This window comes from Platichthys flesus, chromosome 4 (genome assembly GCF_949316205.1).
Source record: "Platichthys flesus chromosome 4, fPlaFle2.1, whole genome shotgun sequence".
NCBI lineage: Eukaryota > Metazoa > Chordata > Actinopteri > Pleuronectiformes > Pleuronectidae > Platichthys > Platichthys flesus.
In genome coordinates this window covers 19,358,588-19,384,602 of record NC_084948.1, presented here as the reverse complement: position 1 = coordinate 19,384,602, position 26,015 = coordinate 19,358,588, and the positions used below count along the sequence as shown (strand labels likewise).

The following is a 26,015-nucleotide window of genomic DNA, read 5'->3' as shown; positions in this document are numbered from 1 at the left end:
TTTATACTGATAATTTCAATATTGATTATAACAGAGTAACAGGTCAAAGCGAAAAATAGTCAAAGGTTGTAGGAGTAGGCCAAAACAAATAAAGCCCCAATACAATATGTACATGTTGTTTGAAATTAGATCAAGAGAGTAAAGGTTTTTCAAACTTGAGATGGCTCACAAACAGGATGTGAAATTCTATTTTGTGTTGTGGGAAAATTATATCATGCATACCAAAGTTTAAAATTTAGAGCTATTTGTAGTGACTTCCTTTTTATGATTCACTCACCAGATAACTATGCTAACAATCTTATTTGAGCAGATGAGCAACAGGAGCTATAGTTATCGATCTGCAACGCCTTGACAAAAAGAGTCCATACACAAAAATAACATAGAAATATTAACATTACATAAAAATAAATAGTACATAGATTAAATCATTGAACGAAATTGCCGTTGTGTAATTGTAATTTCTGAATTAAATTAGACGATGGGAAATATATAGAACTGGAATAAATTGACTTTTCCCAGCGCGGCGACACCTGAAGATGGGTTTCACGCCATTCACAGACTGGTTCTGCAGGATTAATGTCACCTCCCACCTGATTTACAATCATGTCTGCATGTGGCTCTGATTAATGTAATAATGAAATATGGTCTCCCTCCAACCCACCCACTGTCAGCTACAACAGAGGCTGATGTTTGGGCAGGAAATTAATGAGCTACAGAGCAATCGGAGCGGAGACTGCAGCCAGGGGAGGGGCCGTTCGTCACCCTCAGATTAAATCCCCTGACAGATGACCCTGCAGTATTGAATTATGTGAAATTCTAAATGACATTCATGGAAATTAAATAAACCGAGGAGATAGCGTTGCTTAGCAGTGTGCATGGACACAGGTTGGCGACAGAACAGAGGCAGATTAATAGGGTGCAGGTAGAAGGTAGGGGCTGACAGTTTCACGTCGGATGCGTGTGGAGGACTTGATGAAACACAGTGGTACAGCCGCAGAGAGGTGGCCTTTGGGCGGCTTATTAGAGCTGTAGACTTAAGCTGTAGGACAAAAGAGCCAGTTTGACACATAGTTTAAATTTTAAATTTTTCACTGAGTGAAGCTAACACGAATATAAGGCGGTTGTACGCCTCCACCAACCAATCACCTCGCAGCTTACATTCATATCTGTCTATACCCACGCTATATAAACAATGATGACCTTGAAGGAATTTAATAAAATATGTAAGCGTTATTTTTTTATATTTTCTTCACAGAATGAAAGGTAGGAATCCAAGGTTACAACGTTTTTTCCCCCAACATTATAATGTTGCAATGTAGTAGGCCTTTAGGGTAAAACTTTTGGGGACAAATAAATATTCCTATTATTAATATAAACTTATGAGTTCTCGGGACTGTCACAGGAGCCTTGACATTTGACCAACAAATTCTAATCACCTCATATTTGAGTCAAAGTGGACACAGATGATCAACCCTCAAACTAATGTGTAGGACGTTTACTTGTCAATAACCAAAATCAAACCATGGCTGTTGGCTCGCACACAGGTATGAAACTGAACCTCACTCCCATGTGGCTGGAAAGCCGAGTGTCTTTTCAATTTCAAAGTGAAAATAACGTTGCGAGTAAAAAACTAATGCTGTAAAAGAACCACTGTCATGCAACAGTAACGTCCAAGTCATTTAAATTACTTAAATGACAACACCTCTAAGAAGCTAATTAAGGTTATTTATCCTATTTAACACCGAGAAATAGAGCGTAACAGTGACTTCCCACTTTTGGAAAAGCTCCGGTTTCACCAGCAATTGTTTCACACCTATTCAAGCCCGGAAACCGGCCGACCAGCCACAGGATGAAAGAATTACAAAATGGAAAAAGACAAATGTTCAAGACAGATGATATAATATCAAAAGAGTGAAGGAACAACTCATCCCAGAAACCATTGTGCACAATCCATTTCCCATGTCTTCCAGTGGCTCCTTCTTGAATCAGGCACTGTTGTGATGATTTTCTACCTAGTTTTTCACAGTTGCAGACACGCTAACACCTGTTTCCACCAATCAGAGACGTGGCTAGTACGCATGAGGATTATGGGTAGTGTAGTATTTGGCGTTGACACCGCCAATAGAACAAGTTTGTCTGAAAAGGAAGTTGATATAATGTAGACTTGTGAATTCAACAGGAGAATAAAACATCGTTTAATAATTTCGTAGCGTAGATGCTTACAACAATATGGCTGATAATTCAAATCTCTATTCAGAAATGTTATGGCATTTTTTATTTCGGAAGCAAACTGCCTGAATTAAGTCAAGTATGAACGCATTCCGCCAAACCGGAATAACTCGCGTTGAACTTAAGCGTCCCATTCTGCCGGCTTCACCTGAACGCAGCACCGCGCCACGTGACACCGCTGCCGGGTCACATGATCGATTCCCTGAACAACTTCTTTTTCCTCCACTGCTCCCAAACACACAAACATGGCGGACATCGAGGAGCGGCGGAGTCTGCTGGGCGGGCAGGGGGATGATGGCTTTCCCTCCGGCGGGCCGGCGACCGGGATGCTGGCTTTCCCTCATGCGGGCCGGCGACCGATGCCCGCGATCTGTGACCCCGCTCACCTCCTGCACCGGGTGGTCGTCCTGGGGTTCATGTGCTTCCTGGGATTCGGTGAGAGCAGCTTACAGCCCTGACTTCCCCTCAGCTCCTCCTTTACTGGGCAGCAGGTTTAATTCAATAAGTTACAAATGGCCTCAAAGAAATGTTGTGGTGGGTCTTCCCCCCCCCCCCCCCCCTCTCATGTCCCGCTACAGATATGTTGTTGTTGTTATGTCTGTTGTTGTGTTTCAGGAAGCTACTTCTGTTATGACAACCCTGCTGCTCTTCAAACTCAAGTCCTTCAGGTAATTCAACCTTTTCATTTACACCAGCACATGACCATGAATATTAAACTCATAGTAATGCTTTGTTAAGGGTATAAAACAATAATAATTCGACTGTTATTTCCCCCATTAGTGGTATAAGAAAAGTTCAGTCTTTATCAACACATTTCCAGGGTATTAGATAGTTGTTTGTAATATGAGATAGTTGTTTGTAATGTTCACCTTGAGTCTTCGTAATCCAAAGAAAATTCAAATTACCTACTGATGTGAAAAGTTTTATCTTGACAACTTTTAGTCTCCTTTAAATCAAAGTTCAAAAGGTACTTTTATCGTTCCGCATTCCGTGATATTACCTAGTTCTAGTATTATTATCGGGAGCTCATATACATTTTTAGGTGTTTTTACTTGTGTTTTTTAATGGTGAAGCACTTTGTAACTATGATTTGAGAAGTGTTTCATGAAACAGAAATTGTTATTACTACTGTTGATATTGTTATTGTTGTTGTTATCCGTATTGTATTATATCGCCCAGCCCCTGACATCTGTATTCAGGAAAGCATCATTACAATTTGTCTCTTAAACCGTCCAGTACGGCCATAGTCCCACACCCAACTCGAGGACTTCAGTCCATAGACTATAACCTGAGTTTCACATCAACATTTTACTGGTGAAAACCGCTGAAGTCATCATTGACACTCTGACATGTTTCCTCCCTGACTGATCCAGGATCTGAATCTGAACACTGCCGAGTTCATGCAGCTGTACGCCTGGTACTCCTGGCCCAACGTGATCCTCTGCTTCTTCGGGGGCTTCCTGCTGGACAGGGTCTTCGGCATCAGGTACAAACAGCTGTTGCATCTGTGTTGAGTTCAGGAGGTGTGACCACCAGAAGTGAAAGTGAAAGGATAGAGTCTTTTCTTGTATGCTTGTCATCTTGGTCAGTTTCTTCTTTGTTTTGTGTTTTACAGGCTGGGAACCATCATCTTTTCCCTCTTTGTCTGTGTCGGACAGGTACTTTTACTCTGAGATCTAAAGATAAAACATAATAGAACCAATATTTATTCATTTCAAATTATCTAATTTTGTAGGGATGAAAGCATACATGAATTGAATGACATGTTAATGTTTTCTTTTCCCACTTTTACAAAGGTCATATTTGCTACTGGAGCTTTGCTGAACCGCTACTGGTTGATGGAATGTGGACGTTTTGTATTTGGGTAAAAAAACAAAAACAAATTATTGTCTTGCCGCACATTCTTTCACAATGTCCCAAACACTCACTAGTGAACCTGACCCTGCACTGACTGTTTAAATCTGAGCCCAGTGTGTTTCTACTTAGTCACGGACTTTCAGCTCTGTACGTCTGAGGCTCATGTTGCACTTGGGCTCTCACGTAACTAACACCGCTCTCCCTCCCTGCTTTTCTTACGCTGGGTAGTATCGGAGGAGAGTCCTTGGCTGTGGCCCAGAACACGTACGCGGTCAACTGGTTCAAAGGGAAGGAGCTTAACCTGGTGTTCGGCCTTCAGCTGAGCATGGCTCGACTGGTAAGGACGCTGCCAATGGAACGTGACTTCCCAACATAGAGCCCATGTTATTGATACAGTGAATTTTAAGTCCATTCACTTCCCTCTCCATTCGTCTCAAGGGCAGCACAGTGAACATGAACATCATGGGGTGGGTGTACAGCAGAGTCGCAGACCTTGTGGGCTCTCCTGGATACACCGCACTGGGCGGTTCACTCATGATAGGTAAATATTAGCATGCTCTAGCTGGGACTGTGGGAGGGTTGAACAATGAGACTCGGCTTTTGCTCTGTCTGTGCTGAAGATATTAAATCCTGTCTCTGCTACTAATGATCTCAGATTACACAGTAAACAGAGGCAAAGAGAATGAAGAAGTAAAAGTGCGGCTGCCTGCTACAGATGATTCACAGGCTTTAGGAGAAGTATCAATTCTCGTAATTTTCTTCATGTGCTTCTGAACTGATCTAAACTTGCTTCCACCATGTATTCTGGGGTTTTCATTTATGATCTCTCTCCACATCTTCTGTAAATATAAGTGTAATCTGATCAGAATTCATTTGAGCTACACAAACCGATGGCAGTCATCATGTAGCCCAGTTGGAATTCTGATTAACCTTATCACCAATATATGACTGAAACCTACATTTCCTCGTCTCCTCCATTTGTATTTCTGTCTGTTGCTGTCTTTAGCTGGTGTAACCTGCCTGTTTTCACTGGGCTGTGCCCTGGTGTTGGGGTTCCTCGACAGAAGAGCAGAGAGGATACTCAACAAGGAACAAGGCAAAGCAGGTAATGTATTGTTTGAATGTCTTCTCTTTTTTTTCTTTTTTTTTACTTCCCCTCAACCTTTTTAAAACATATAACATCTTTGTGAGACAAGCCACTGTTTGTCCTTTACAGTTGTTGAAGTCAAATAACAGCCTCAAGCTAATCTGTGTGTCTTGAACATCAGGTGAGGTGATCCAGCTGACAGACGTGAAAGATTTCCCCTTCCCCCTGTGGCTCATCTTCCTCATCTGTGTGTGCTACTACGTCGCCATTTTCCCCTTTATTGGACTCGGACAGTGAGTACTGGATCAGTGCCATATCTCTTAACACAGACATTAGTCACCACGCCCCTGTTTTTTCCATATCACGTCAAAACAATTGAATTTTCCTGATCATGAGCTAGTTCATTCAAAAGAAAACAGGATAAATGGAATTGAACCTGAGCTAAATATCGAGTGTCTGAATGCCTATGTCAATATATTTCAGTTGAACTTTTTAATGAATTTGAAAATAGTTTCTTGAATTATGGTTTAACCTTTTCATTCGTTGAGAAGAGATTGAGGAAGGAGACATCTTTTTTTCCTTGACACCAAAAATATTGTGCTGCTATTACGGTCCTTATTTAAATTCTCTCTCTCTCTCTCTCTCTCTCTCTCTCTCTCTCTCTCTCGTTCAAATTCACTCCCACTCTAGTGAACCACCATGTCTTCTTCTCATTCCCCTTAAATATGTAAAGTGTCCTTGAGTCTCTTGAAAGGCTCTATAGAAATTTAAGTTATTTTTGTAATAATGTATTATTATTATATAAATTATCCAAAGCGACTTACAATTAGTGCGTTCAACATCTATGAGGGGCCATTTTAGGGGTTCAGTATCTTGCCCAGGGACACCTCGGCATGAAGATGGGGAAGATTCTCATGATTATCAGCTCCTAAACAAGATGGTATCGTTGTTAGATTGTGTGAAATGAAATAAATAGGGAACCACTGTGTGAATAGATTAATGCTAATGTCTACAGAAAGATTTAACAGTGCAACCTCTCGAAGCTGCGATGTCGTCAGCCCACAAAGAGAGTGACAGGGGGAGTCACACATGGAAACAGGTCGAGAACCAATCGAAATGATCACAGCCTCTATTTCCTGCACTGAAAGGCCCTCTTGAATCACTTAGTAACTGACATGTTTTCCTTCCACAGAGGGTCAGTGCTTACAGAGCAAATAGTTGTTATGCAAATGTGGCAGAAAACTAAGCATGTGAGAGAGAGCGAGCGAGAGATAGATAGAGAGAGAGAGAGAGCTAGTGGTGCAATTGTTTGGTTTCTGTTCCCTTTGAGGTCACATCAACATAAAGTCATAACAGCCCACTGCACCGCGAGCCCACCATCTCATTTGCTTTGTTTACAGGGTGTTCTTCATTGAAAAATTCAACTTCTCCCCGGCTGAAGCCAGAGCTGTCAACAGGTAAATCAGATCAGGTGTAATAGGCCCCGGAGACCTTCAGCCACTAACACTATTATAGTCTGCTCCTGCTGACGTCTTCTGAATTTCCTCTGTGGGGTACACTTGGATATTTCCTGTGGAGCAGATTACATTATCCAGTGCAGTATTAGAATTTGCGAGCTGAAATATCTCCAAGCACCTGAAGCCGCGAACAAAATATAAGGAATGACTCGTCATCATGTTTGAAAAGACAGATCTTTGCAAAGGGGGTGGTTTCCAGGTTACTGTCATTAGACTCCAACTTACAGAATCACACGCCGATTGTCATGGAGTCTAGTTCCAAAGATCAATCGTCAGTGTGACAGTATGAGCTCAGTCTCTCAAGGAGCTCTGTGTGTATATACACGTCTTCAGCATCAGTGCAGTGGATGTTCTGTTCATTACTCCCTTCATTCCGTTCTCTGTCTCTCTCAGTATTGTGTACATCATCTCAGCCCCCGCATCTCCGATTCTGGGCTTCATGGTGGATAAGACGGGGAAGAATGTGATTTGGGTGATAACTGCCGTGGCCGCCACACTCGCCGCTCACATGATGCTGGCCTTCACCTTCTGGAACCCATGGATCGCCATGGTAATGCCCCTGGAATTTAAACATTGATTTAGTTAATTCATGAACGATGTTAAGATGGATTTAAGAAATGAATTGGGATGTTAGCAATTACTAGTAGGTACTGAGATTTGGGGTATGTAAGGTTTAATTTGTACATGGTAGAACGAGGATTTATCTACTCCTGATTAGTGCACAGAAGTATGTGTCATAACCTTTTTTTTTTCTGATTAAACTCTGCCCACGTCAGACCAGTGACAGGAAATCTCCCATGTTGAATAACCAATCAATAGCACGACATCATCATCTATTTCTTAAAGCGTTTTCTCATACAGTATATCAAGTTGTGTTACAGCTCACCAAGGGATTCTGTGCAGAGTCATGTAAAGTAATGTGAGAACATGTGTTTTGCTTCCCTGTGTTCCAGTCCCTGCTGGGTGTCTCCTACTCCTTACTGGCCTGTGCACTGTGGCCCATGGTGGCCTTTGTGGTGCCCGAGCATCAGCTGGGGACGGCCTATGGCTTGTATGTGCCCTCGTTGACTCCCATATTATTCAGTATGCTCGACACATAGCACATTGCTGTTGTTGTTTATTCTTTAATCGACACTGGTTTGTCTTGGTTCTTCCTCCGTGAACCAGTATGCAGTCGATCCAGAACCTGGGCCTCGCGCTCATCGCCATGGCAGCAGGGGCCATCCTGGACAACAAAGGTTACCTGGTTTTGGAAGTGTTTTTCTGCGCCTGTATTTGCCGTAAGTATTTTCCTCTGGCTTTGTGTGTGCTTGTGAGAGAATAGTCTTTCAAACTCTTGTGAGACACTTGACCTTGACATTGTGAGTGATTCTACACATTGTTTTTCTGGCTCTCTTTCTTGCAGTGGCCCTGATGGCGAGCGTTATGCTGTACTTTGTGGATTATCAAAGAGGTAAGAGAAAAGACTCTTTCACGTTTTCAACACTTCCCTCAGTCCTTTGCCATATTCTCTCAGATTTGAATCACCTCAGTCTACCCCTGTTCTTTATTTTCTCACGTGGCATCCTTCCCTTTCCTTTGTCACCATTAAACAAACACCACTTCCCTTTTCTTTTCTGCAGGAGGAGGTTTGAACCAATCGGCTGCAGCCCGGGCCAAACTCCAGAAAGAGGCAACTTCAGACGCAGAGTGAGTAACTTTGACCCTTCAGCCACTGCGTTTCCAGCCTCTTACCCAACAATAAGACAAGCATCTCAGAAACATAACGAACCACCCACTCATGTAATCAAGCGCCACCGGCATATTTTGGTCAGTAACACTGTAGGAGCTCCTGTGCTGATTCAGTGAACACGTCCTCAACTGAACCTGCTGCAGTTCAATTTAGAAACTGGTATAGATATATAAGTATTTTTTCTATTCCGGGCTAGTCTGAGTTTACAGTGATAGGAAATCAATTATTTCAGATTTTACTTAATGTCTTTCGGTGTTTTTATCGAACTGTGTTTTTATGGATTTGGTCTTTGTTCCCATCATCTAAACCACCTTCCTACCACATGACCCACACGCCGCATCATGTGACTGTGTTGACAACTCTTAGTTTTAATAGGTAAAAAGGTTAAGAAGTTTTAAAGGTTTACTACGTGCAGGTGATGAGTCAAGTTATCACTGATATGTTGGTAGACGTGAGTTTTTATTTAGTTTGTATTAAAGTGCTACTGGAAAAAGGAAAAAGAGGTTAATTTTGTGACTTGAAACTTTCCGTGGTGCGTTCGTGGCACAGCACTTATACAGACCCTTGTCATGAACCGCAGATAAACAAGACTTAGTGTACTGCAATGTGCAGGAAATGGCTGCTGTGTTTGCTAACTTGGTGGGCACATTTATGTAGGTCACAGCTCTCACATTCATGTATACTTTAAGGGCAGGTTTCCTCTCAACAATCGACTACCTGTGGTCGGCTTTAATTTTGTAGGAAAAACTGTATAAACAAACCATACCTCTGTTTCTGTCTCTCTGTATTTCTACTCTTTAATACAACCTGTACCTTATATTATATCTGACTGAGTATTTTACGCTCTGTGCTGTCATTGATATTTTGCAGATGATGATGATGATGATGATGATGATGAGGGGAACACACATGGTCCTGGGCTTTGGAGCAAGCGAATGCACTGTCCACCCCAAAGCTGTCAATCATCTGCCACGGGGGCAGGGCTGAGCTTCTGACTCCGCCCAGCGCTGTCATCTGTGGCTCTTCCCACCAGAACTGACTGTCTGACCCTGGCTATTACATAATCGTGTATTAATAGCTGATATCATACAGATAAGGACAAATTGCAAATCTTCCTTTGGGTCACGGTCGCTCCTCTCACCTTTTGGTCTACCTCTCACTCTCCACTGACTCTTGGGTTTGTGTTTTTAAGATTCTTGGAATGTTTTTTTTAAAACATTTAAATTGATCAGACTCATGTCCTGTGGAAAGGGTGATCGATATCACTGATTAATAGCGCCTGACCTTATCATATGCTAATGCCACTCATAATATAGGGGTCCTAAGTATTTTATATGTATATATGTGTAATGTTTTTTTTTAAATAATGTTTTTTTTATAGTTCTTTTTAAAAGTGGTTTTGAGCAGAACTCTGTTACTTGCCTTATTACAGATACTTCTTTTATGTGTATATCATCTGTCAGCGTCAACAGTAACCCAAACAAAGTTTTCCTTACTGGAGTTCTTATTTGGTTTTAATCATATGCGTCATCGACTTTTTATGGTGGATAATCTCGAAAAGAGCTTAAATCTTTCGTCTTTTCACATCTTTTTATTTCCTAATTCCTTAATTTGCTCTGTTCTGTTTTTAGAAATTCGTAAAAGTTTTTTTTTTTTTCTTTCGTATGATCAAGTGGAACACTACTCTAATGATGAGAAAGATGAGATCAAAAAAGACATACTTTTCAATGCAACTCCTCGTGTAACGATATGCAGAACTCAAACAGGTTTATTAATGAGATCTGATAAAGTAACAGTTCGGCGTAGGACTAATGTTTTGTAGAATATGTTCTGCTCATTTATCCAACTCAGGTAATTCATTTTGTCGTAAACACTGTCCCAAAATTTTTGCTTGCTTCATCGGAACAGTGCAACAAAGCACTCGTGCACTCTGCTGAAATGTCATCGTGTCAGTGTGTGGTAGAATGACATTTGTCTGCATTTGTGACGTCATCAGATTATGGATGATTAACATTCACTACCTCAGTCGGGCAAATGAGTCCCAGTCAAATTCTGAACAAATCAGTCAACACATTAAAGACTAAAATGTGTTTGCACATGAAAATACAACTGTGTCACTGACAAAAAAACATCTTGGACTTTTCACCAGTATCTCATTTGCACTATGTTGTTATAGAAGATGAGTCTTTGTTTAATGGAGAAAATAAGTGTTACCTGTTGCTGATCTACGTAAATGAGGTTATATGAGAGATTAAAGAAGATATATTGTACAATCAAAGATTTGCTATGACTTAAAATAAGTATTTTTTTGTATAAAAAAATCCCATTTGATAAAACATCATTGTGGAACCACTGCATTTGATTAAAAACACATTTTGAAAGAAATTTTAGTTTTTGTACAACTTTGTCTTTACTTCTTTTTTTTTTAACCTCACCATATACTGTAATAACTTGTGTTCTCACCCTTTAGCTGCAGCCAGTAGGTGATTAATGCTGTCTGCAATATTTACATAATTGTTCTCCTGTTTGGGCGTGGAGATGATAAAGATGGCCTCGTTATTATGCTGCAGGATTAAAAGACGGCCCAGTAAGCTGACAGAGGGGGGGCTTGCTAGATTAGCACCCATGTCTGCTTTTGGCCTACGCAACCGCTACCTGTCCAGACTGGGAGCTCAGGTATGCACACATTGACACACACACACTTAGGACACAATTCAAACACAAATCCATTTATTATGTACCTCAGCCCCTAATCTTGACAGTGGCAATACATTTGTTTTTTTTATCTAAGCAGACACGGAGGACTGGTTCTGCTGCAGCACCACAAATTAAACACGAGTGACTCTAAAACTGAGGTCTCCTTTCCTCTTTAGTCAAACTTGTATTTTGTCCTTTGCCTCGCAGCTCCCAGAAACCCGCTCTATCCATCTGTCTTCACTGGCCCACAGGAGTGTTCTGAAATGATGCCCTTCAGTCATCTGCCTGCTCCCCCTGCACTGTAGCTCTGCACTGAAAAAAGAGGAGGCCTACAAAATGTCCTTTTTGATGTTGGGTTTTTTCCTTTAATTATCATCTCCACATACATTATTCCAATCTGGAGTCTATTTCACTCTGTTTTTTGAGCCAAGGAAATTGTCATAAAATGATGCTGCTTTATAGTTCCATGGTTGCTGGTTTTTAGGGTCTGTTTTAGAGACTCTTCAAACGACAGAGGGCAGTAATTCCCACAAATGCTTTAATATCACTCCTGGCTACTGTATCCCTGCTTATAAATAACAACGTTTAGCAATCTCAGCATTTACTGATATGTCCCTAGGTGTGCTGTTCTTCCAGGTTTTAAAAGGATACATTTATTTAGTAGAATAGATTAAAGTGTACAAAAAAAGATGCCTCACAAGTCCGGGACTTCTGTCACCTGTTGAATGTTTCCTGATACATATTTGTATACTTAACACAATAAATTGAGTTATTAAACACAGCTTAGACGGTGTTGGCAGTGTCCTTGTTATTATTATTTATATCAATGTCCACTTCTTATGTTAAAAGTCACTGTTTGGCCTGAGTTCCTGTGATGGATGCTGTCTACCCTCCGGACCTGTTTCTGCTGCCCACATCTACCACGCACACCCCGGGCTGCACCCTCGTTGTCCTCCGGCACAGCCAGGCCCGCAGCTTCTGCCGGCGCCGGTACGAGCCCCAGAAGTAGAGGAGGGGGTTTGCGCAGCAGTTGAAGCTGACCACCGGTTTCCAGACCTTATAGGAGATCATGACCACGTCCAGCAGCTGGCAGTCCGCGGGCATGTACACCCTCACGAACAGGTACACGGTGCGCGCAACGTGGTATGGCACAAAGCACAACACATACACGAGCAGCACGAGCAGGACGGTGCACAGGGACTTGTTGCGCATGAGAGCCGTCCTGGTGTTGGAGATGGTGCCAGCGGCCCTGCTGTAAAGCACCTTCATCATGGAGCAGTAACAGGTGACGACGACGATGAACGGGACGAGAAACCCCACTATGGCTAAGAACATCCCATAGGGGAAGTACACGCCAAAGTTTTTCGGGTTGGTCATTTCAAAGCACACGGTCATGTTGTTGATCACACCCGTGTGCGCAAAGACCAGCGTGGGCAAGATCTCCGCCGTGGCCAGGACCCAAACCGCGCCCGACGCGAAGAGGGCGAGCCGCCTGGTCCTGAGACGCACGGCGGCAATGGGGAAGCACACGCCGAGGAACCGGTGCACGCTGACGCAGGCGAGGAACATCATGCTGCAGTGAAGGTTGACCAGAAAGAAGAAGCGCACCGACTTGCAGATGACGTCGCCGAAGGGCCACAGGTCCCCACGGGCGTTGCTGATGATGAGCGGGGGCAAGGAGAGCACGTAGAGGAGGTCCGCCACCGCCAGGTTGGTCATGTAGATGACCGTGCTACTCCAGCAGCGCGTCCGGCAACACACGCACCACAGCAGGGCGCCGTTCAGAGTCAGACCCAGCACGAACACCAGGCTGTAGGAGACGGGCAGAAGGATCCTCTTGTAGTAGCTGTTCACTGGACAGATGTGGAAGTCCTCCATTCAGAAGGTCAACTTGGGTAACTTTTGGAGAACCGGTCCAAACCTTGGTCCCCTGATAAATGGAGACGTTCTCCTGCCCCTCACCTATTACTACAGTGTGTGACGTGTGCAAACACCAAATGCAGGTGTTTGTTCAACTTGTGAGTCCACGTCCCCCCCCCCCCCTCTTGTTCCCAGCACACACCTGTCTAATCTAAAACCATTACGGAGCCATATCTGGGGCATGAGCAAATAGATTGGCACACAGTGGAGCGGTTGAAAAAGCCTGACATAATAGGCTGAGATACTGTAGCATGCGATTGCGCTTTTCCCCAGAGAGACATAATTAATGCTTCTATTGCCAAGTTAAATGACACGCCGCACACGCGCGCAGGCACACGCGCTGCATCCCATTGGCTGCTCCCTTTCTCCCTCTCTCCCTCTCCCTCGCTCCCTTTCTCTCCCTCCCTCCCTCTCTCTGGCTGCTCCCGACCCGGTGCGCTCACTTCATCTCTGTCTGACCGCGGAGAGGGAGCTCGTCATGCTGAGGAACGGCGCGCACAGGTTAGTGTCACCTCCGCGGACTCATGCCAGTCACGCGTGTGCATGCATAGGTGCGTTCCCTCAAGGATGCGAGGGAAGCTCGTGCGTGAGCTGCACTTCGACATGCACCGATGAGTGATGAAATCCTGCAGAACGTCACTCTCTGCTGCAGCAGGAGGAGGAGAGAGAACAGGCTGTTCGCACACTCTGGAGATTAAAGCAGATTTCATGTTCTGGAGAGTTTTCGTGTTTGTGTGTGCGTGTGTGCGTGTGTGTATTAACTTGAGCGGTGTCCTTCCAGAAGCATGCAGCAGGGAGAGGAGGCGAGGCTGCGCAGCGGGAGTCTGGCTCGGGAGAGGAAGCACCTTGCTCTGCGCATCAATAACCAGGTGAGAGGCTTCCACCAGACAGCACAATAGACAAGTCCATTAGGTCATGAGTGGGCACTGTATTCTGTAGAGCCTCATCTCTGGGGGGTAATGCTGCGAGAAGATGACGGTATCAGCTCAGATGCATTCTCAGCAATGATGTAATTCACTTTCGGATCTTTTTTTGGAGCAGGAAGTTGAGGCTCACACCTCCTGAGCGCTCGCACAGGAGGGGAAAAAACCACGGTACTCCAAGAAAATATCTATTTTAATAATAACGCTATTCATATAGAACCTTTCAAACCAGCTGTTACAGAGTGTTTCACAAAGAGGAGCGATTATAACAAGATCACAGAACCTCAAAGACGAGCTGCAAATGAAAACAATGTAATTCCAAATCAAAGACAGCAAATGCTTTGACACTAAATCTAAATTCAAAAGACAGCACATGAAATAATAATGGATCGTTTAAACTTAATGGCAATAGAAGAAAATTTAAATCATCAGGCAAGTGTTCCTCAGTGGACTCCAGCAGACAATCAGCACCATGGACAGTGACACATACTGTGTTAAACTTTATATTATTATAATTCTTCTCATAATTTTTTTTGTTCGGTTCTCTTCGGTGTAACCATGAACTCTGCCTACATCATTCACCCATTCAAAATGGCACATTTTGCTGAATTCGGTTCTGTTTGGGAAATTGCTTTTTAAAGTTGGCTTGGGGACCCTTCAAGATATTTTTTGGTGATGGCAGCAGCTGAAAAGGTTTCATTAATACCCCCACACTGTACCTCCTGTTATAAATGACTTCATTTCCAGCAAGGAATGGTCAAGGCCCGACTGAACTGTGTGGCTGACGCAGAGGCTGCGCCCCCCCCCCTCGCCCCCGCACATCCTCCACCTCCTCAAGTTGACACCAGAGCTCATGTAGAGGGACAATTAATAAACATTGACGACAAAAACTGTTGTTATTGACTTTTTATAGTGTAATAGAGTTTTTACTCATCTTTAACAGAGGTGTGAGGTGTTTCCTTCATGTGCTCGAGTTCACCTGGTTGTATTGAGCCTCTGAATATTTAATGCCAGTGATGTAGTGTTGCGCATTATCGGCAGCGGGGGATATTGAGCACACGGCTCTGAGAGCACTGTTCCATCACAGCGTTCCACTCTGCAATACAGTACATAGCAATGCTGCAGCCCCCCCCCCCCCCCCCCAACACACAATCACACTTACCCTGCTGTATTGCATGTTCTCCCAAACTTCCTCATTCTGATTTCAGTCTCCACCCCCCCCCCCCCCCCCACCCCTCACCCTCTGGTGAGGAAAAGACGCGAAGAAGCTTTATGAAGGACTAACCGGTAATTGGTGTGTGAAATATGAGGGGAGATAGAAAATGCAGGGTATTGGTTATGGAGGCTGCTGCACTTGCTGTGTCTGTGGGAGTGATTCAGATTCATTGCCGAGGCATCAAGCCCCTGAGAAACACATTAATCTATCCAACTATTACCCTGTAATCAATGGGACAGCGCAATTTTTATGGCCACAGAGAGTTTATTTAAACAGCAGGCCGAGAGGGAGGGGGGGGGGGGGTCACCTTTAATGGGATTAAGCATGAAATATACAGCACAGGTGACATTGTTGACACAGCACATGCGGCTGGAATCTTAAAATCATCCATCAATATCATGCAGGAGGCCCCTTGTTGCTCCTAATTAATCGGACATCTTCTTAATTAACCCGTGTTTGTGCTTCAACGGGAGCAGAAATCCAGCATCTGACATGTTACAGTAGGGCACCCGCACAGATTGTGTGGGAGTCGGACATAGATGCAGCGTTGTCTAATATATAAAAGGATGTGCATACAGTGGGAGTGTGGTGGTGCCAGGGACCGGGTGTCATATTTCAGAAGTGCATTATCGTCTCTCTCTCCCCCAGTTGGGACGGAGCTCTGCTGAGTGCTGTTTGCGCTAGCTCACTCAAACGCTCTGCGATTGAGTCATAATAACCTTCGCCGGGGCGAGATGAGCCTGCACGCTGACAGATAGCTGTCTCTGGGGCCGCCGCGGCCATGTGACGCAGAAACACATCCTCTGTGTGTGCATGTGGTCGTGGTTCACATCATCAAATCTTCTTTTTTTTAAATGAATTATAATGTAAGATAACGTTTACAAAATGCACACAATCATAGATTAACACACACACACACACACACACACACACTTGCAGCCCCACATACAGTACTAACTCTCCTGTGAGTTTTATAGTCATCACCATTCATTCCCATTACCATGTCTTGGAACGCTGGTTTGGTCCAAATGAATGAGTCTAGTCTTTGATCACTGAGAGAAACCCCCTCACCCATGTTGGGCATGTGTGTGTGTGTGTGTGTGTGTGTGTGTTGGAGTGGGGTGTGGGGTGTGGGGGGGGGGGGGGGGGGGGGTCTGAACATACTCTTGCTCCCTTCCTCACCATATGTTAACCAGAGCAGCTCGCTACTGCTTAATAGGAGCAGGGGGACTAGTCCCAAGTGCTCCATTTTCCATTCTGATAGACCTTATGATCATTATCTCGCTCTCGCACCTCTCCCTCATCTGTGGTTGTCACACCTCTCCCACCTCAACACTTCTCGGGATGTCTTCCTCTCCCTTGCCATTTTAGAATTACGTTGTGCCCTCCTCTTCCTCCTGATGGATTACCTCCCTAGTCCCCTATTGCAGATTTCCTTCCTCTCCTAAGGTTCCATGCACTCTTGGCTACATGTACCACATTGTATGTTGTCTGTATGAATTAGTGCTGCTGTGATTAATCAGTTATTAAAAATGTACAGAAATGTATTTACTCTTAATACTAAATAATCATTTGGCGAATTAAACTTAATCAAGCAGAGATTCCAGGCATGTGTTTGCCTCAGCCTCTTTTCTTTGTTTTTATATCATCATCTACACAATGGAAGTATGTTTTGTGTGTTAAATGGATGTTTGTTGGTTGGTTTCAAGGCTAGATTTCACACAAACAAAAGAACACATTTCCTTGTATGATGGATTGGGCATGGGTCAAAGAAGAATCTATAAAATTGTGTCCAAATCCAGATAAAGGCACAGACCCAGGAATTCCTATCACCTTTGTTAGCATTGTCGTTATTTCCGAAGCGAAAAATTCAGAAGAATCTTGATATTTAGGAGCGTGTACATTATGATTCGGATTAGAATAAAAATCCCGATTTGGGTGGAGTCTGAGTTCCATTTTAGATGTTATTTAAACATGTTTTGACTAAAGATACAAACATTTTTACAAAATAAATCCCTAGTAAATAGTTTTTTTTAATGTAATATAGTAATATAACATTTAACTCATACCTTTAAACTCTGTGTATGGCTCTAAGATACATGGTTCTGTCTGTATTTGATGACCTGCTGAATTATAGATTCCAAATAAGCCTCACGTCTGTATGTGTGCACGATGTAAGCCTCCTTGGTGGTGCTGCTCTAACCAGAAGGTTGGCGATTGGGTCTCGGTCTCCCCCATCTGCATCAGTGCAAGATACTGAACCCCAAATTGCCCCTTATAGAAAATGAGTGCTGCCCATTGCAGCGCTGCATGAATGTTTGTGTGAATGGCAAAACAATTTTTGTCGCAGAAAAGTGCGATCTAAAATGTGTGGATCTCTGAACACTGTTATCTGATCAGTATGAAACTGCGCTCTCAGTCAATGCAAGTTTATCATTTTGACTCTTTTTCAATTTTACATATTTAAATGCCTTTTTCCCTCTCGTGCTTTGGTTACCTTCACTTCTCCCCAAATGTTTGAGCTAAATTAGGCTGTGTAACTGCATTTAAAATCATGTTATCACATGAACACATCAGTACCTTCAGCTCTCAGCGGGCTCTGCTTTCTGTACTCGGGGACTCCGGCGAAGGAGTAAATATTACTCCTTGCACGCGCCGCGCATGTAAATTGATTTCCGATGTCGCGATTAACAAGCATCTCCACTGGTACATCCCTTCTCCTGATTGGACATTTCCCCGGGCTGATCGGCAAACGGGGCTGCAGCTAAACAGCCAATAGTCAGATGCAGCCCTTCAATGCACATACTTAATCAAATCCTCTGAGATTAGACTGACGTGTGTGTGTATGTGTGTGTGTGTGTGTGTGTGTGTGTGTGTGTGTGTGTGTGTGTGTGTGTGTGTGTGTGTGTGTGTGTGTGTGTGTGTGTGTGTGTGTGTGTGTGTGTGTGTGTGTGTGTGTGTGTGTGTGTGTGTGTGTGTGTGTGTGTGTGTGTGTGTGTATACACATTTTTCTCCATCTTGAGTCCATCTCCGCTATAAACACTGACCTTTTCAGAACCAGCAGACCTCATGGGGACCAAAGACCAGCTCTAATGAGGCCAAACGTCTCTTCTGAGGTCCTGGTTATGGTTATGGTTCGGCTGTCCACACTGAAATGATGTCAATGTAGTGTCCTAACAAGGATGCCTGCACAAACGTATGAGTGTGTGTTAACATGTGGTTGTGTCGGTCGGTCAGTGTGTGTGCAGGCATGTTTGCTCAGTGCATTCAGTTGCGTGTGTCTGTTTTCATATGTGCTTCTCTGTGTTGGTGTCGGTAAAGCCTGAAACATGCTTCTGCGTTTTCACGGGCCCGTAAGCGCAAGAGCCCTTCCGGGTCCCTTACGTGCTTATGTATCCCTCCTTACGTGCTGACGGGTGTCGACCCCCTTTTCTAAAATTTACGGCAAAGCTCCGCAAGCTCACTCAGCCCGCAAGGCTGTGATTGGTCTGCTCTACATCCCTTCTGGAGCTGCATTTCCGGTTTCATGCCCCATAATACCGGCAGAAATCACGGAAGATTTAGAAGAACGAATATGGACCAAATAGAAGAGCACTTGGCAGAAGATATCCGATGGTATGATCACTTGTAAAACCTGTCACTGACTGGCGGATTTGCCCGCCAGAAAAAGGCTACGAGGAGCCGCAGTGGCTATGTAAATAAACAATCGACGAAGAAGAAAGAAGGCGTCTCTAAGGTCGTCTTCGACAAAAAGCATTACTCCGCCTAGTGTTCTGGCGCGGAATTGCTTTGTAAGACGCGCAACGGTTGGGGAAGCATGAATGAAAACGAGTCTTGCGCCACAGCGGCGTGAAAAGACGCAGTCGCAGAAGCATGTTTCAGGCTTAAGAGTCCACACTACAGGCTGAAGGTTGAAGTGAACCGTCTCTCTCACACAGGAGGGAAAGAGCTTAAGTCTTTGTCTCTGTCTTTGTCTTTGTGTGTGTGTGTGTGTGCGTGTGTGTGTGTGTGTATTGGCGTGGACATTCGGCTGCGTCTGCCATCAGTCTCTGTGATAGAACAAGGTCTCTTAGAAATTAGGATTGTAATACCTCATCAATTAGGGAAGCCCACTTTCTGTTTCTCTCATTTTCCTTCCTCTTTTTCTCTCATTTTTCAATGCCATAATTCTTATTACTGTCAACCCTCACATCCCTTTGCATCACACTTTATTGATTGGCCCTGTTTTCATATTGAAAATAATGCAATTAAGCTGCTTCCACACACAGCAGAAGAGGTTTTTGTCAACATGCCCCTTTTTTTTTTTTTTGCAATCATGTATTCAGCCATTGATTCAATAGGTTCTCATGTAACCCAAAGTAACCCTCCACGTTATGTGTTCCTCCTGTGATCAGCTGCAGTTGTATGCCACCTTGGTAGTTCTATTACTCTCATAAAACTTGAGTGCATTTGATTCGGTTCAGAGAGCCATGACATTACACTTGGCTGTGAACACAAAAAAGATAGTGGCAGTAAAAGTGACCAGCACTAGGTGCCGTGAGTCAGGCAGGTGCTACGATCTTTTAAAACTTAGGTGAATGGTTATGTTTCCAAAATAAAACTTATACTGTGATTTTTATATTTATAGTGGTAATGCCTTTTATGTCCAACAACTGATTATTATGTCATTACAATATATCACTTCTTCAAAATAAAGTAATGCTTGGTGAAACCACTGTCATAAGAAAACAAGGAGGACCCTAAAAATAGTTCCATCGGTTCCATTAGCATGACGTACCACTCAGAGCTTAACATTGAACAGATGTCTCCACTTCCTCAGACACAAATGAAGCCGAAACATTTCAAATTCCAAATCCGATATTTGTGTTTCCGATGGGTTTCCATAAAACAGTAACCTTCATTCGTCATGGATTCCCTTTTTGGTCCGAGTATCATGACGGAGTCAGGAATTAATAGTATTAACACTTGTTGATACAATTACATTTAAACCCTTATTTGTCTTTTTCCTGGCATCCTGATTCATTAATCTCTCCTGGCTTCGCTAAGAGGAACAGCGTGAACATTGAGAACTGTCCAATCAATGCATCTTTATAGCTCAGTGAACGCTATGTGCAGCCAAACACACAATATAAGCTCATAGACTCACGCACGTTCACAGGAAATGTGATGATGATTTTTGATCATTATTTCAGAGGGTGCAACCGAATGTCACAGTTAAATACTGTGAACTTCAGCGCTGACTGAAAATGTTTACAAGCTCATAGTTTAAAAAAGATTTGTCAGTGTGTGTGTGTAGAGGTTTGAATTTAGTTTTTTTTTAATGGACTGGAACGGTTGCCATGCCAACAAACATTTCCCCTCTGTGATCATGGGAACATTCTCATTCAAACAGAGAATGTTTTTTTTCTCTTAAAGGTTGTTAGTATTATTTAGTGTCATCTAGCGATGAGGTTGCATGTTGCAGCTGAATACTATGAGGGGCCGTGAGGGACATTATTCAGAATATCCTCTCACACACACTACTGAAAAGCTCTCACAAACACATATGAAATGCTCTCACACACAGTACTGAAAAACTATACGCTCACACACACAACTGAAATGCTCTCACACACACTACTGAAAAACTATACTCTCTCACACACACTACTGAAATGCTCTCACACACACTACTGAAAAACTATACGCTCTCACACACACTACTGAAATGCTCTCACACACACTTCTGAAATGCTCTCGCACACACTACTGAAAAACTATACTCTCTCACACACACTACTGAAATGCTCTCGCACACACTACTGAAATGCTCTCACACACACTACTGAAAAGCTCTCACACACACTACTGAAATGCTCTCGCACACACTACTGAAATGCTCTCACACACACTACTGAAAAGCTCTCACACACACTACTGAAATGCTCTCACACACACTACTGAAATGCTCTCACACACACTACTGAAATGCTCTCACACACACTACTGAAATGCTCTCACACACACTACTGAAAAGCTCTCACACACACTACTGAAATGCTCTCGCACACACTACTGAAATGCTCTCACACACACTACTGAAAAGCTCTCACACACACTACTGAAATGCTCTCACACACACTACTGAAATGCTCTCACACACACTACTGAAAAGCTCTCACACACACTAGTGAAAAGCTCTCATACACAATAGTGAAATGTGCTCATATACACAACTGAAATGCTCTTGCATAGTATTGTGGAATATAACTGTGAATGATATTTGTTCACAAGTAATAATTACAGGTTTTGTTATTTTAACTTTCTTGTACTTTACTTACAGTTCAGTGAAGCGTAATTGTTTGCAGTGATAATTAAATGCTAGTGTGATAATAAATGACCATTTCAAATCATCCAAACCGATGGGCATTTAATTGAGTTCTTGTGATAATGTCGCCCCGACATGCTCCGCGGCAGGCACATGCACAGATACACCCCTAGTGATGCTCAAGCAGTGGCCCTATTGCCCTGGATGAGAAAAGTGCCCTTCTGCTGGAGCCCATTTTTTTCTTCATTCATCAATATTTAAGAATAAAAATGATTCTCTCTGTCATCAATTCCCCCTAAATGTGTTCTGATATCTGACAGGGCATTTATTTGAGTTCTTGTGAGAATGTCACCCCGACATGCTCCGCTGCACTCACAAGCCCCCAAAGCACATCACGAACTCTAACCCTAACATGTTATTTGGTTATTCAGTGTGGCCTTGTTTTGTCTGTTTTTGGCTGTTATTCATTCAATTTGATAATTTGAGTTAGTTTGTTAACAAAACTAAATATATTAGTTGAAAATATCCTACTGTGTTTTTTATTTATTATTATTATAATTTTTAATTTCATAAATAATTTTGAGTGATGGGTGCCCTTTTTGGGGGGTTTGAGCCGCTGCCCCCCAAAATGTCTGTGCACGTTCCTGCTCCGCGGTGTTTCGGGTGCGGAGAGGAGGGACACACGGTGAGAGCCTGTCCGAGGCGGAGTGACCCTGCTCCGCCCGGTCCTGATAAAGCTACGAGTGCTGGGGCCCCCGCTGGTCCTCCGGCTGGTCCTCCGGCACCGGAGGGTCCCACCCCCACGCGGTGCTGGCCGGTCGCGTCGCTCGTAGCGATCCGCCCCAGCGCTCGTAGCCTCATCAGGACCGGGCAGAGCCGGGTCACTCCGCTTCGGACCGTGTGTTCTTCCTCACCGCAACCGAAATGGAAACACTGCTACGCGGCGCTCACAAGCCCCCCCCTCCTCACATAACTATCCTTGATCACCTTCCGTTTCAACTGAAATATCTTCCGTTTCACATGTGTGTATGAGAGCTTTTCATATGTGTGTGTGAGAGTATTTCATATGTGCGTGTGAGAGCTTTTCATATGTGTGTGTGAGAGCATTTCAGTAGTGTGTGTGAGAGCTTTTCACTAGTGTGTATGAGAGCTTTTCAGTAGTGTGTGTGAGAGCATTTCAGATGTGTGAGTGAGAGGATATTCTGAATAATGTCCCTCACGGCCCCTCATAGAATACCCCCCCCCACACACACACACACACACACACACACACACACACACACACACCGTCGACTTCTAAACATGAAAGAGAACCTGTGGTAAACTTCAGTAGCCATACAAAACAGAAAAGGTGTTTAGTATGTCCAGTCGGTAAAACATGGTGGCCTCCCTAAAGATGACCCGCTCCCGATATAAATATAAAGTATTTATATATAAAGGATCTATTCAAATTAAAGAAAACAACAATTCGTACTTTACATGTTCTGCAGATAACAGTGCTCAGACCAGTGAAGGGGATAAATAGCGACATTTTGAGCCATAAAACAAAGACGATGAGCTGAAAAGAACCAACATGCTCCATAAAGCTGAGAGGAAGAGCAGTTCATAACTCGTTGGGTTCATCGCTGCGAAGGTCACCGTCCTCATTACATGTACTGAGGTCATTAGCTTCCACATCACACTGAGCTGTGAGCAGGATGTACACTTGTGCAGTCACTAGCACACGGACGCACACATGAACAAACACTCACAGCCTGCACCCTGCCGACTAACAGGGAGATGGGTGAATGCTATGGAGTGGAGCTGCTTTAATGCTTTGGGAGCTCATCCATCTGCTTCCATTGAGCTTGACGGCTGTGGCCCCAGAGCTGCCTAAAAGAAGGCCTCACCCCCCGGCCTGCAGCCGCTGTCGGGCTGTTGGGCACCTGCTGAGCACTCGCACATGCTGTTCACAGTGATGCCAAACCAGTTGTTTTTCTTTCCCTGCTTCTCAGTTGTTGATGATTGTTCATTTTAATGCACCTGAACATGCTGCCGCTCATAGGTTAATAAGCAGATAACAAACAAATGCTAAAAAGAGCAGTTACGGCTCAGTTATGCAGCAGCGCCAGACAGACGTCTGTGTGCGTGGGCGGAGGAGCAGTTACACAAAATGCTGCAGATTTATTATCATGTAGATTGTCTGGAAGCACAGACCCTTTTGTAATCTAAAAACCATATTGGTACTGTTCCCCGCACAGGATGAAGTCAGGAGGTGCCATCGCTACTGCAACCACAGCGGAGGGCCGGCGCCTCCCAAGGTGGAGAGGTAAGCCACTGCACCGTAGCAGTCCCGACGTTCCAGATATAAATCCATTCATCTGTAACTCGACCCGGTATGAAGTGTGTGTGTGTGTCTTTTTGTCGTGTGTGTGTGACGTCACAGAAGCCGTCCTTGCAGGAGCGAGGAGGAGGATGACAACAGCCCACATCGCCGGGAGCGACGACAGCGCCTGGAGAGCAAGGCTATCGTGTGAGTGTCACCTTGCGGCTCATGTCTTTAAGCTGTGTTATTGTTTATTTTCCAATGTTTAATTTTTCTGATTGTCAGGATTATGACCTTAAAAGTGCATTTTATTTGTTGCGGGTGGGGTGATCGATTCCCGCGCGCCTTTAATTCAATCTCACCTCTGATTGGATTTTGGAGGCAGGGTCAAAGTGCACTTCTGAGGGCACAAACTGCCGTCTGATAACATTTTACTTAAACACGGAGCCGCGGTTTTATGGGTGTAACGAGGAAGGACAGCTCTCGCCTCGGGCTCCGACTCCCTTGAAAGTTGAGGACCGAGAGGAGAAAGCCAATGTTTACGTGTGGTGGTAACGTGATTGGGCGGTGGGAAGGTGAGACGGATAGGAAGAAATGTCAGGGTGGACTCGCAGAAGAGGCAGAGAGGCGCAGGAACGGAGAGATGGAAGAAGCAAAGAGAGAATAGAAGCGGGGAAAAAGGGGATGGAGGAAGGAAGGGGAGGGGGGAAAGGGTATTGGTTTTGGAGCGAGGAGTTATGGCTTAATTCAATTTGTTCCATTTGGCTCAGCTGTCTCTCTGCTCCGCTGGAGGTGAATGTGTTTCTCCATCGGGTAATTGATCCCACACTCCTTCCCGGACCCGGGCTCCGGGGTGACTACAGGGATGAAAGAAGGTGGAGAGTGAGAGACAGAGAAGAGTCTGTGCAGGTTCAAATCAGGGGGTGAGATGTCGAGAAAATGTCTGAGAAAGGTTTAACTGGAAAAGGAAAATGGAAAAGTTCACTCAAATATATAGCATATTTATTTTATTTAAGCCGAGAGATAGATATTGGAAAGTAAATTCTCATTTGAATGTTTACTTAGGATAGAATACTGATGTCTATATTATATTTTCTGAATTAACCCAAAGTTGAATGCAAAATTTAAACCTGTCCCTGTGTTCCTATAAATCATAGTTATCAGTGTCACCTCACCATCAGAGGTGCTTGAAGCCAATTTTAAGGTCATTGATTGGACATTTGTCATAGAAATGCACCTTGGGAAATCGCAACAGCCAACGCTGTTGTGTTGTCCGACCCTGCCAACAAACAAACAGCGTTTGTTTGTTGGCAGGGTTTCCCAAAGTTGTTGCTGATTTCTCTGAGAATAGTTCATGGTACTTAATAAAAAATAAAAAATAAATGTTTTAGTGACTGCAACTTAAGAATGGGTGAAATTTGGTGCAGATCCAGGGAAAAACCTACATGTAGTGAATTTAAATGGGCTTTCATTAGAGGACTGTTGGACCTTTAGCGGAGGTATGAACTTTACTGAGTGCCATTCTAGAGGACTTTTGTTCCTATCGTTTTTTTATATAAGTTTTCTGCTCATTTAAACTTCAGAAATGCTCCATCAACCAGTCGCAGCCTGGTTAATGAAGTCTTTTACGAGATGTAGGTGTCACTGTGCATTTTATCTCCTGTCTCCAGGATCCAGCGTGCCTGGCGTGCTAAAATGTCCTGCGCAGGAAGTCGTCAGGGGCAAGACGAGGACCTTGCGAGCCCCCGTCAGCGTGAGACTTCAGAGAGCCAGCAGGACCCGGTGATGACCGCCGATAGGTCTACGGTAAGACGGCGTTTAAAGAGTTAAACAGACGGGCGCGTGGTGCGACATGAGACTGAGGCAGGTGGCCAGACAGATCTCGACATGTTGAAGTTATCTGCTGTCTCGTGTGAGTTGCCAGCCGTGATCTGTTGTGTTTGCACAGAGCCCAAAAAAGAATGGGTGAGAGGACGCATGGATGGATAGAGTAATAAAGAGGAGAGCAGAGGAGGGAGTGAGGGAGGGGTGTTTACCTCCAGTGTCATCTGGGGGACCGCGGGGGGGGGTCGCACTGGTGGAGGTGCTGGGGATGCCAGCTGGCGCCGTGCCCGGATCTGTAATTAGCCATTAATTAGGTAAATTTTCAAAGCCGGTTGATTGATTAATGAAGTGCCTCTGCCCTTGTCCTCCCTCCTCTCATCCCGCCCACCCCCTCCCCTCTC

General features: G+C 44.0%; 2 protein-coding genes across 3 annotated transcripts; one reads left to right on the top strand and one right to left on the bottom strand.

Moving 5' to 3' along the window:
* The first annotated feature begins 2,401 nt into the window (after positions 1–2,401).
* On the top strand, positions 2,402–11,537 carry mfsd1 (major facilitator superfamily domain containing 1). Of its 2 annotated transcripts, XM_062386339.1 has the most exons (18): positions 2,402–2,559; positions 2,593–2,664; positions 2,845–2,897; positions 3,603–3,715; positions 3,845–3,887; positions 4,026–4,093; positions 4,315–4,423; positions 4,525–4,627; positions 5,093–5,191; positions 5,355–5,466; positions 6,574–6,630; positions 7,084–7,240; positions 7,644–7,741; positions 7,858–7,970; positions 8,096–8,143; positions 8,313–8,379; positions 10,993–11,098; positions 11,327–11,537. In XM_062386339.1, the coding sequence occupies exons 1-18, from the start codon at positions 2,475–2,477 to the stop codon at positions 11,384–11,386; spliced, it is 1,563 nt and encodes a 520-aa protein (XP_062242323.1). In that variant the 5' UTR covers positions 2,402–2,474; the 3' UTR covers positions 11,387–11,537. The 2 variants fall into 2 exon arrangements, with proteins under 2 accessions (XP_062242323.1, XP_062242324.1); XM_062386340.1 differs by lacking the exons at positions 10,993–11,098; positions 11,327–11,537 and adding an exon at positions 9,293–10,812 and having other exon boundaries at positions 2,412–2,559.
* LOC133952068 (P2Y purinoceptor 3-like) lies at positions 11,136–13,038 on the bottom strand. Its single transcript, XM_062386341.1, has one exon. It carries the CDS (start codon positions 12,995–12,997, stop codon positions 12,005–12,007), a length of 993 nt encoding a protein of 330 aa, XP_062242325.1. The 5' UTR covers positions 12,998–13,038; the 3' UTR covers positions 11,136–12,004.
* Positions 13,039–26,015: the final 12,977 nt, after the last annotated feature.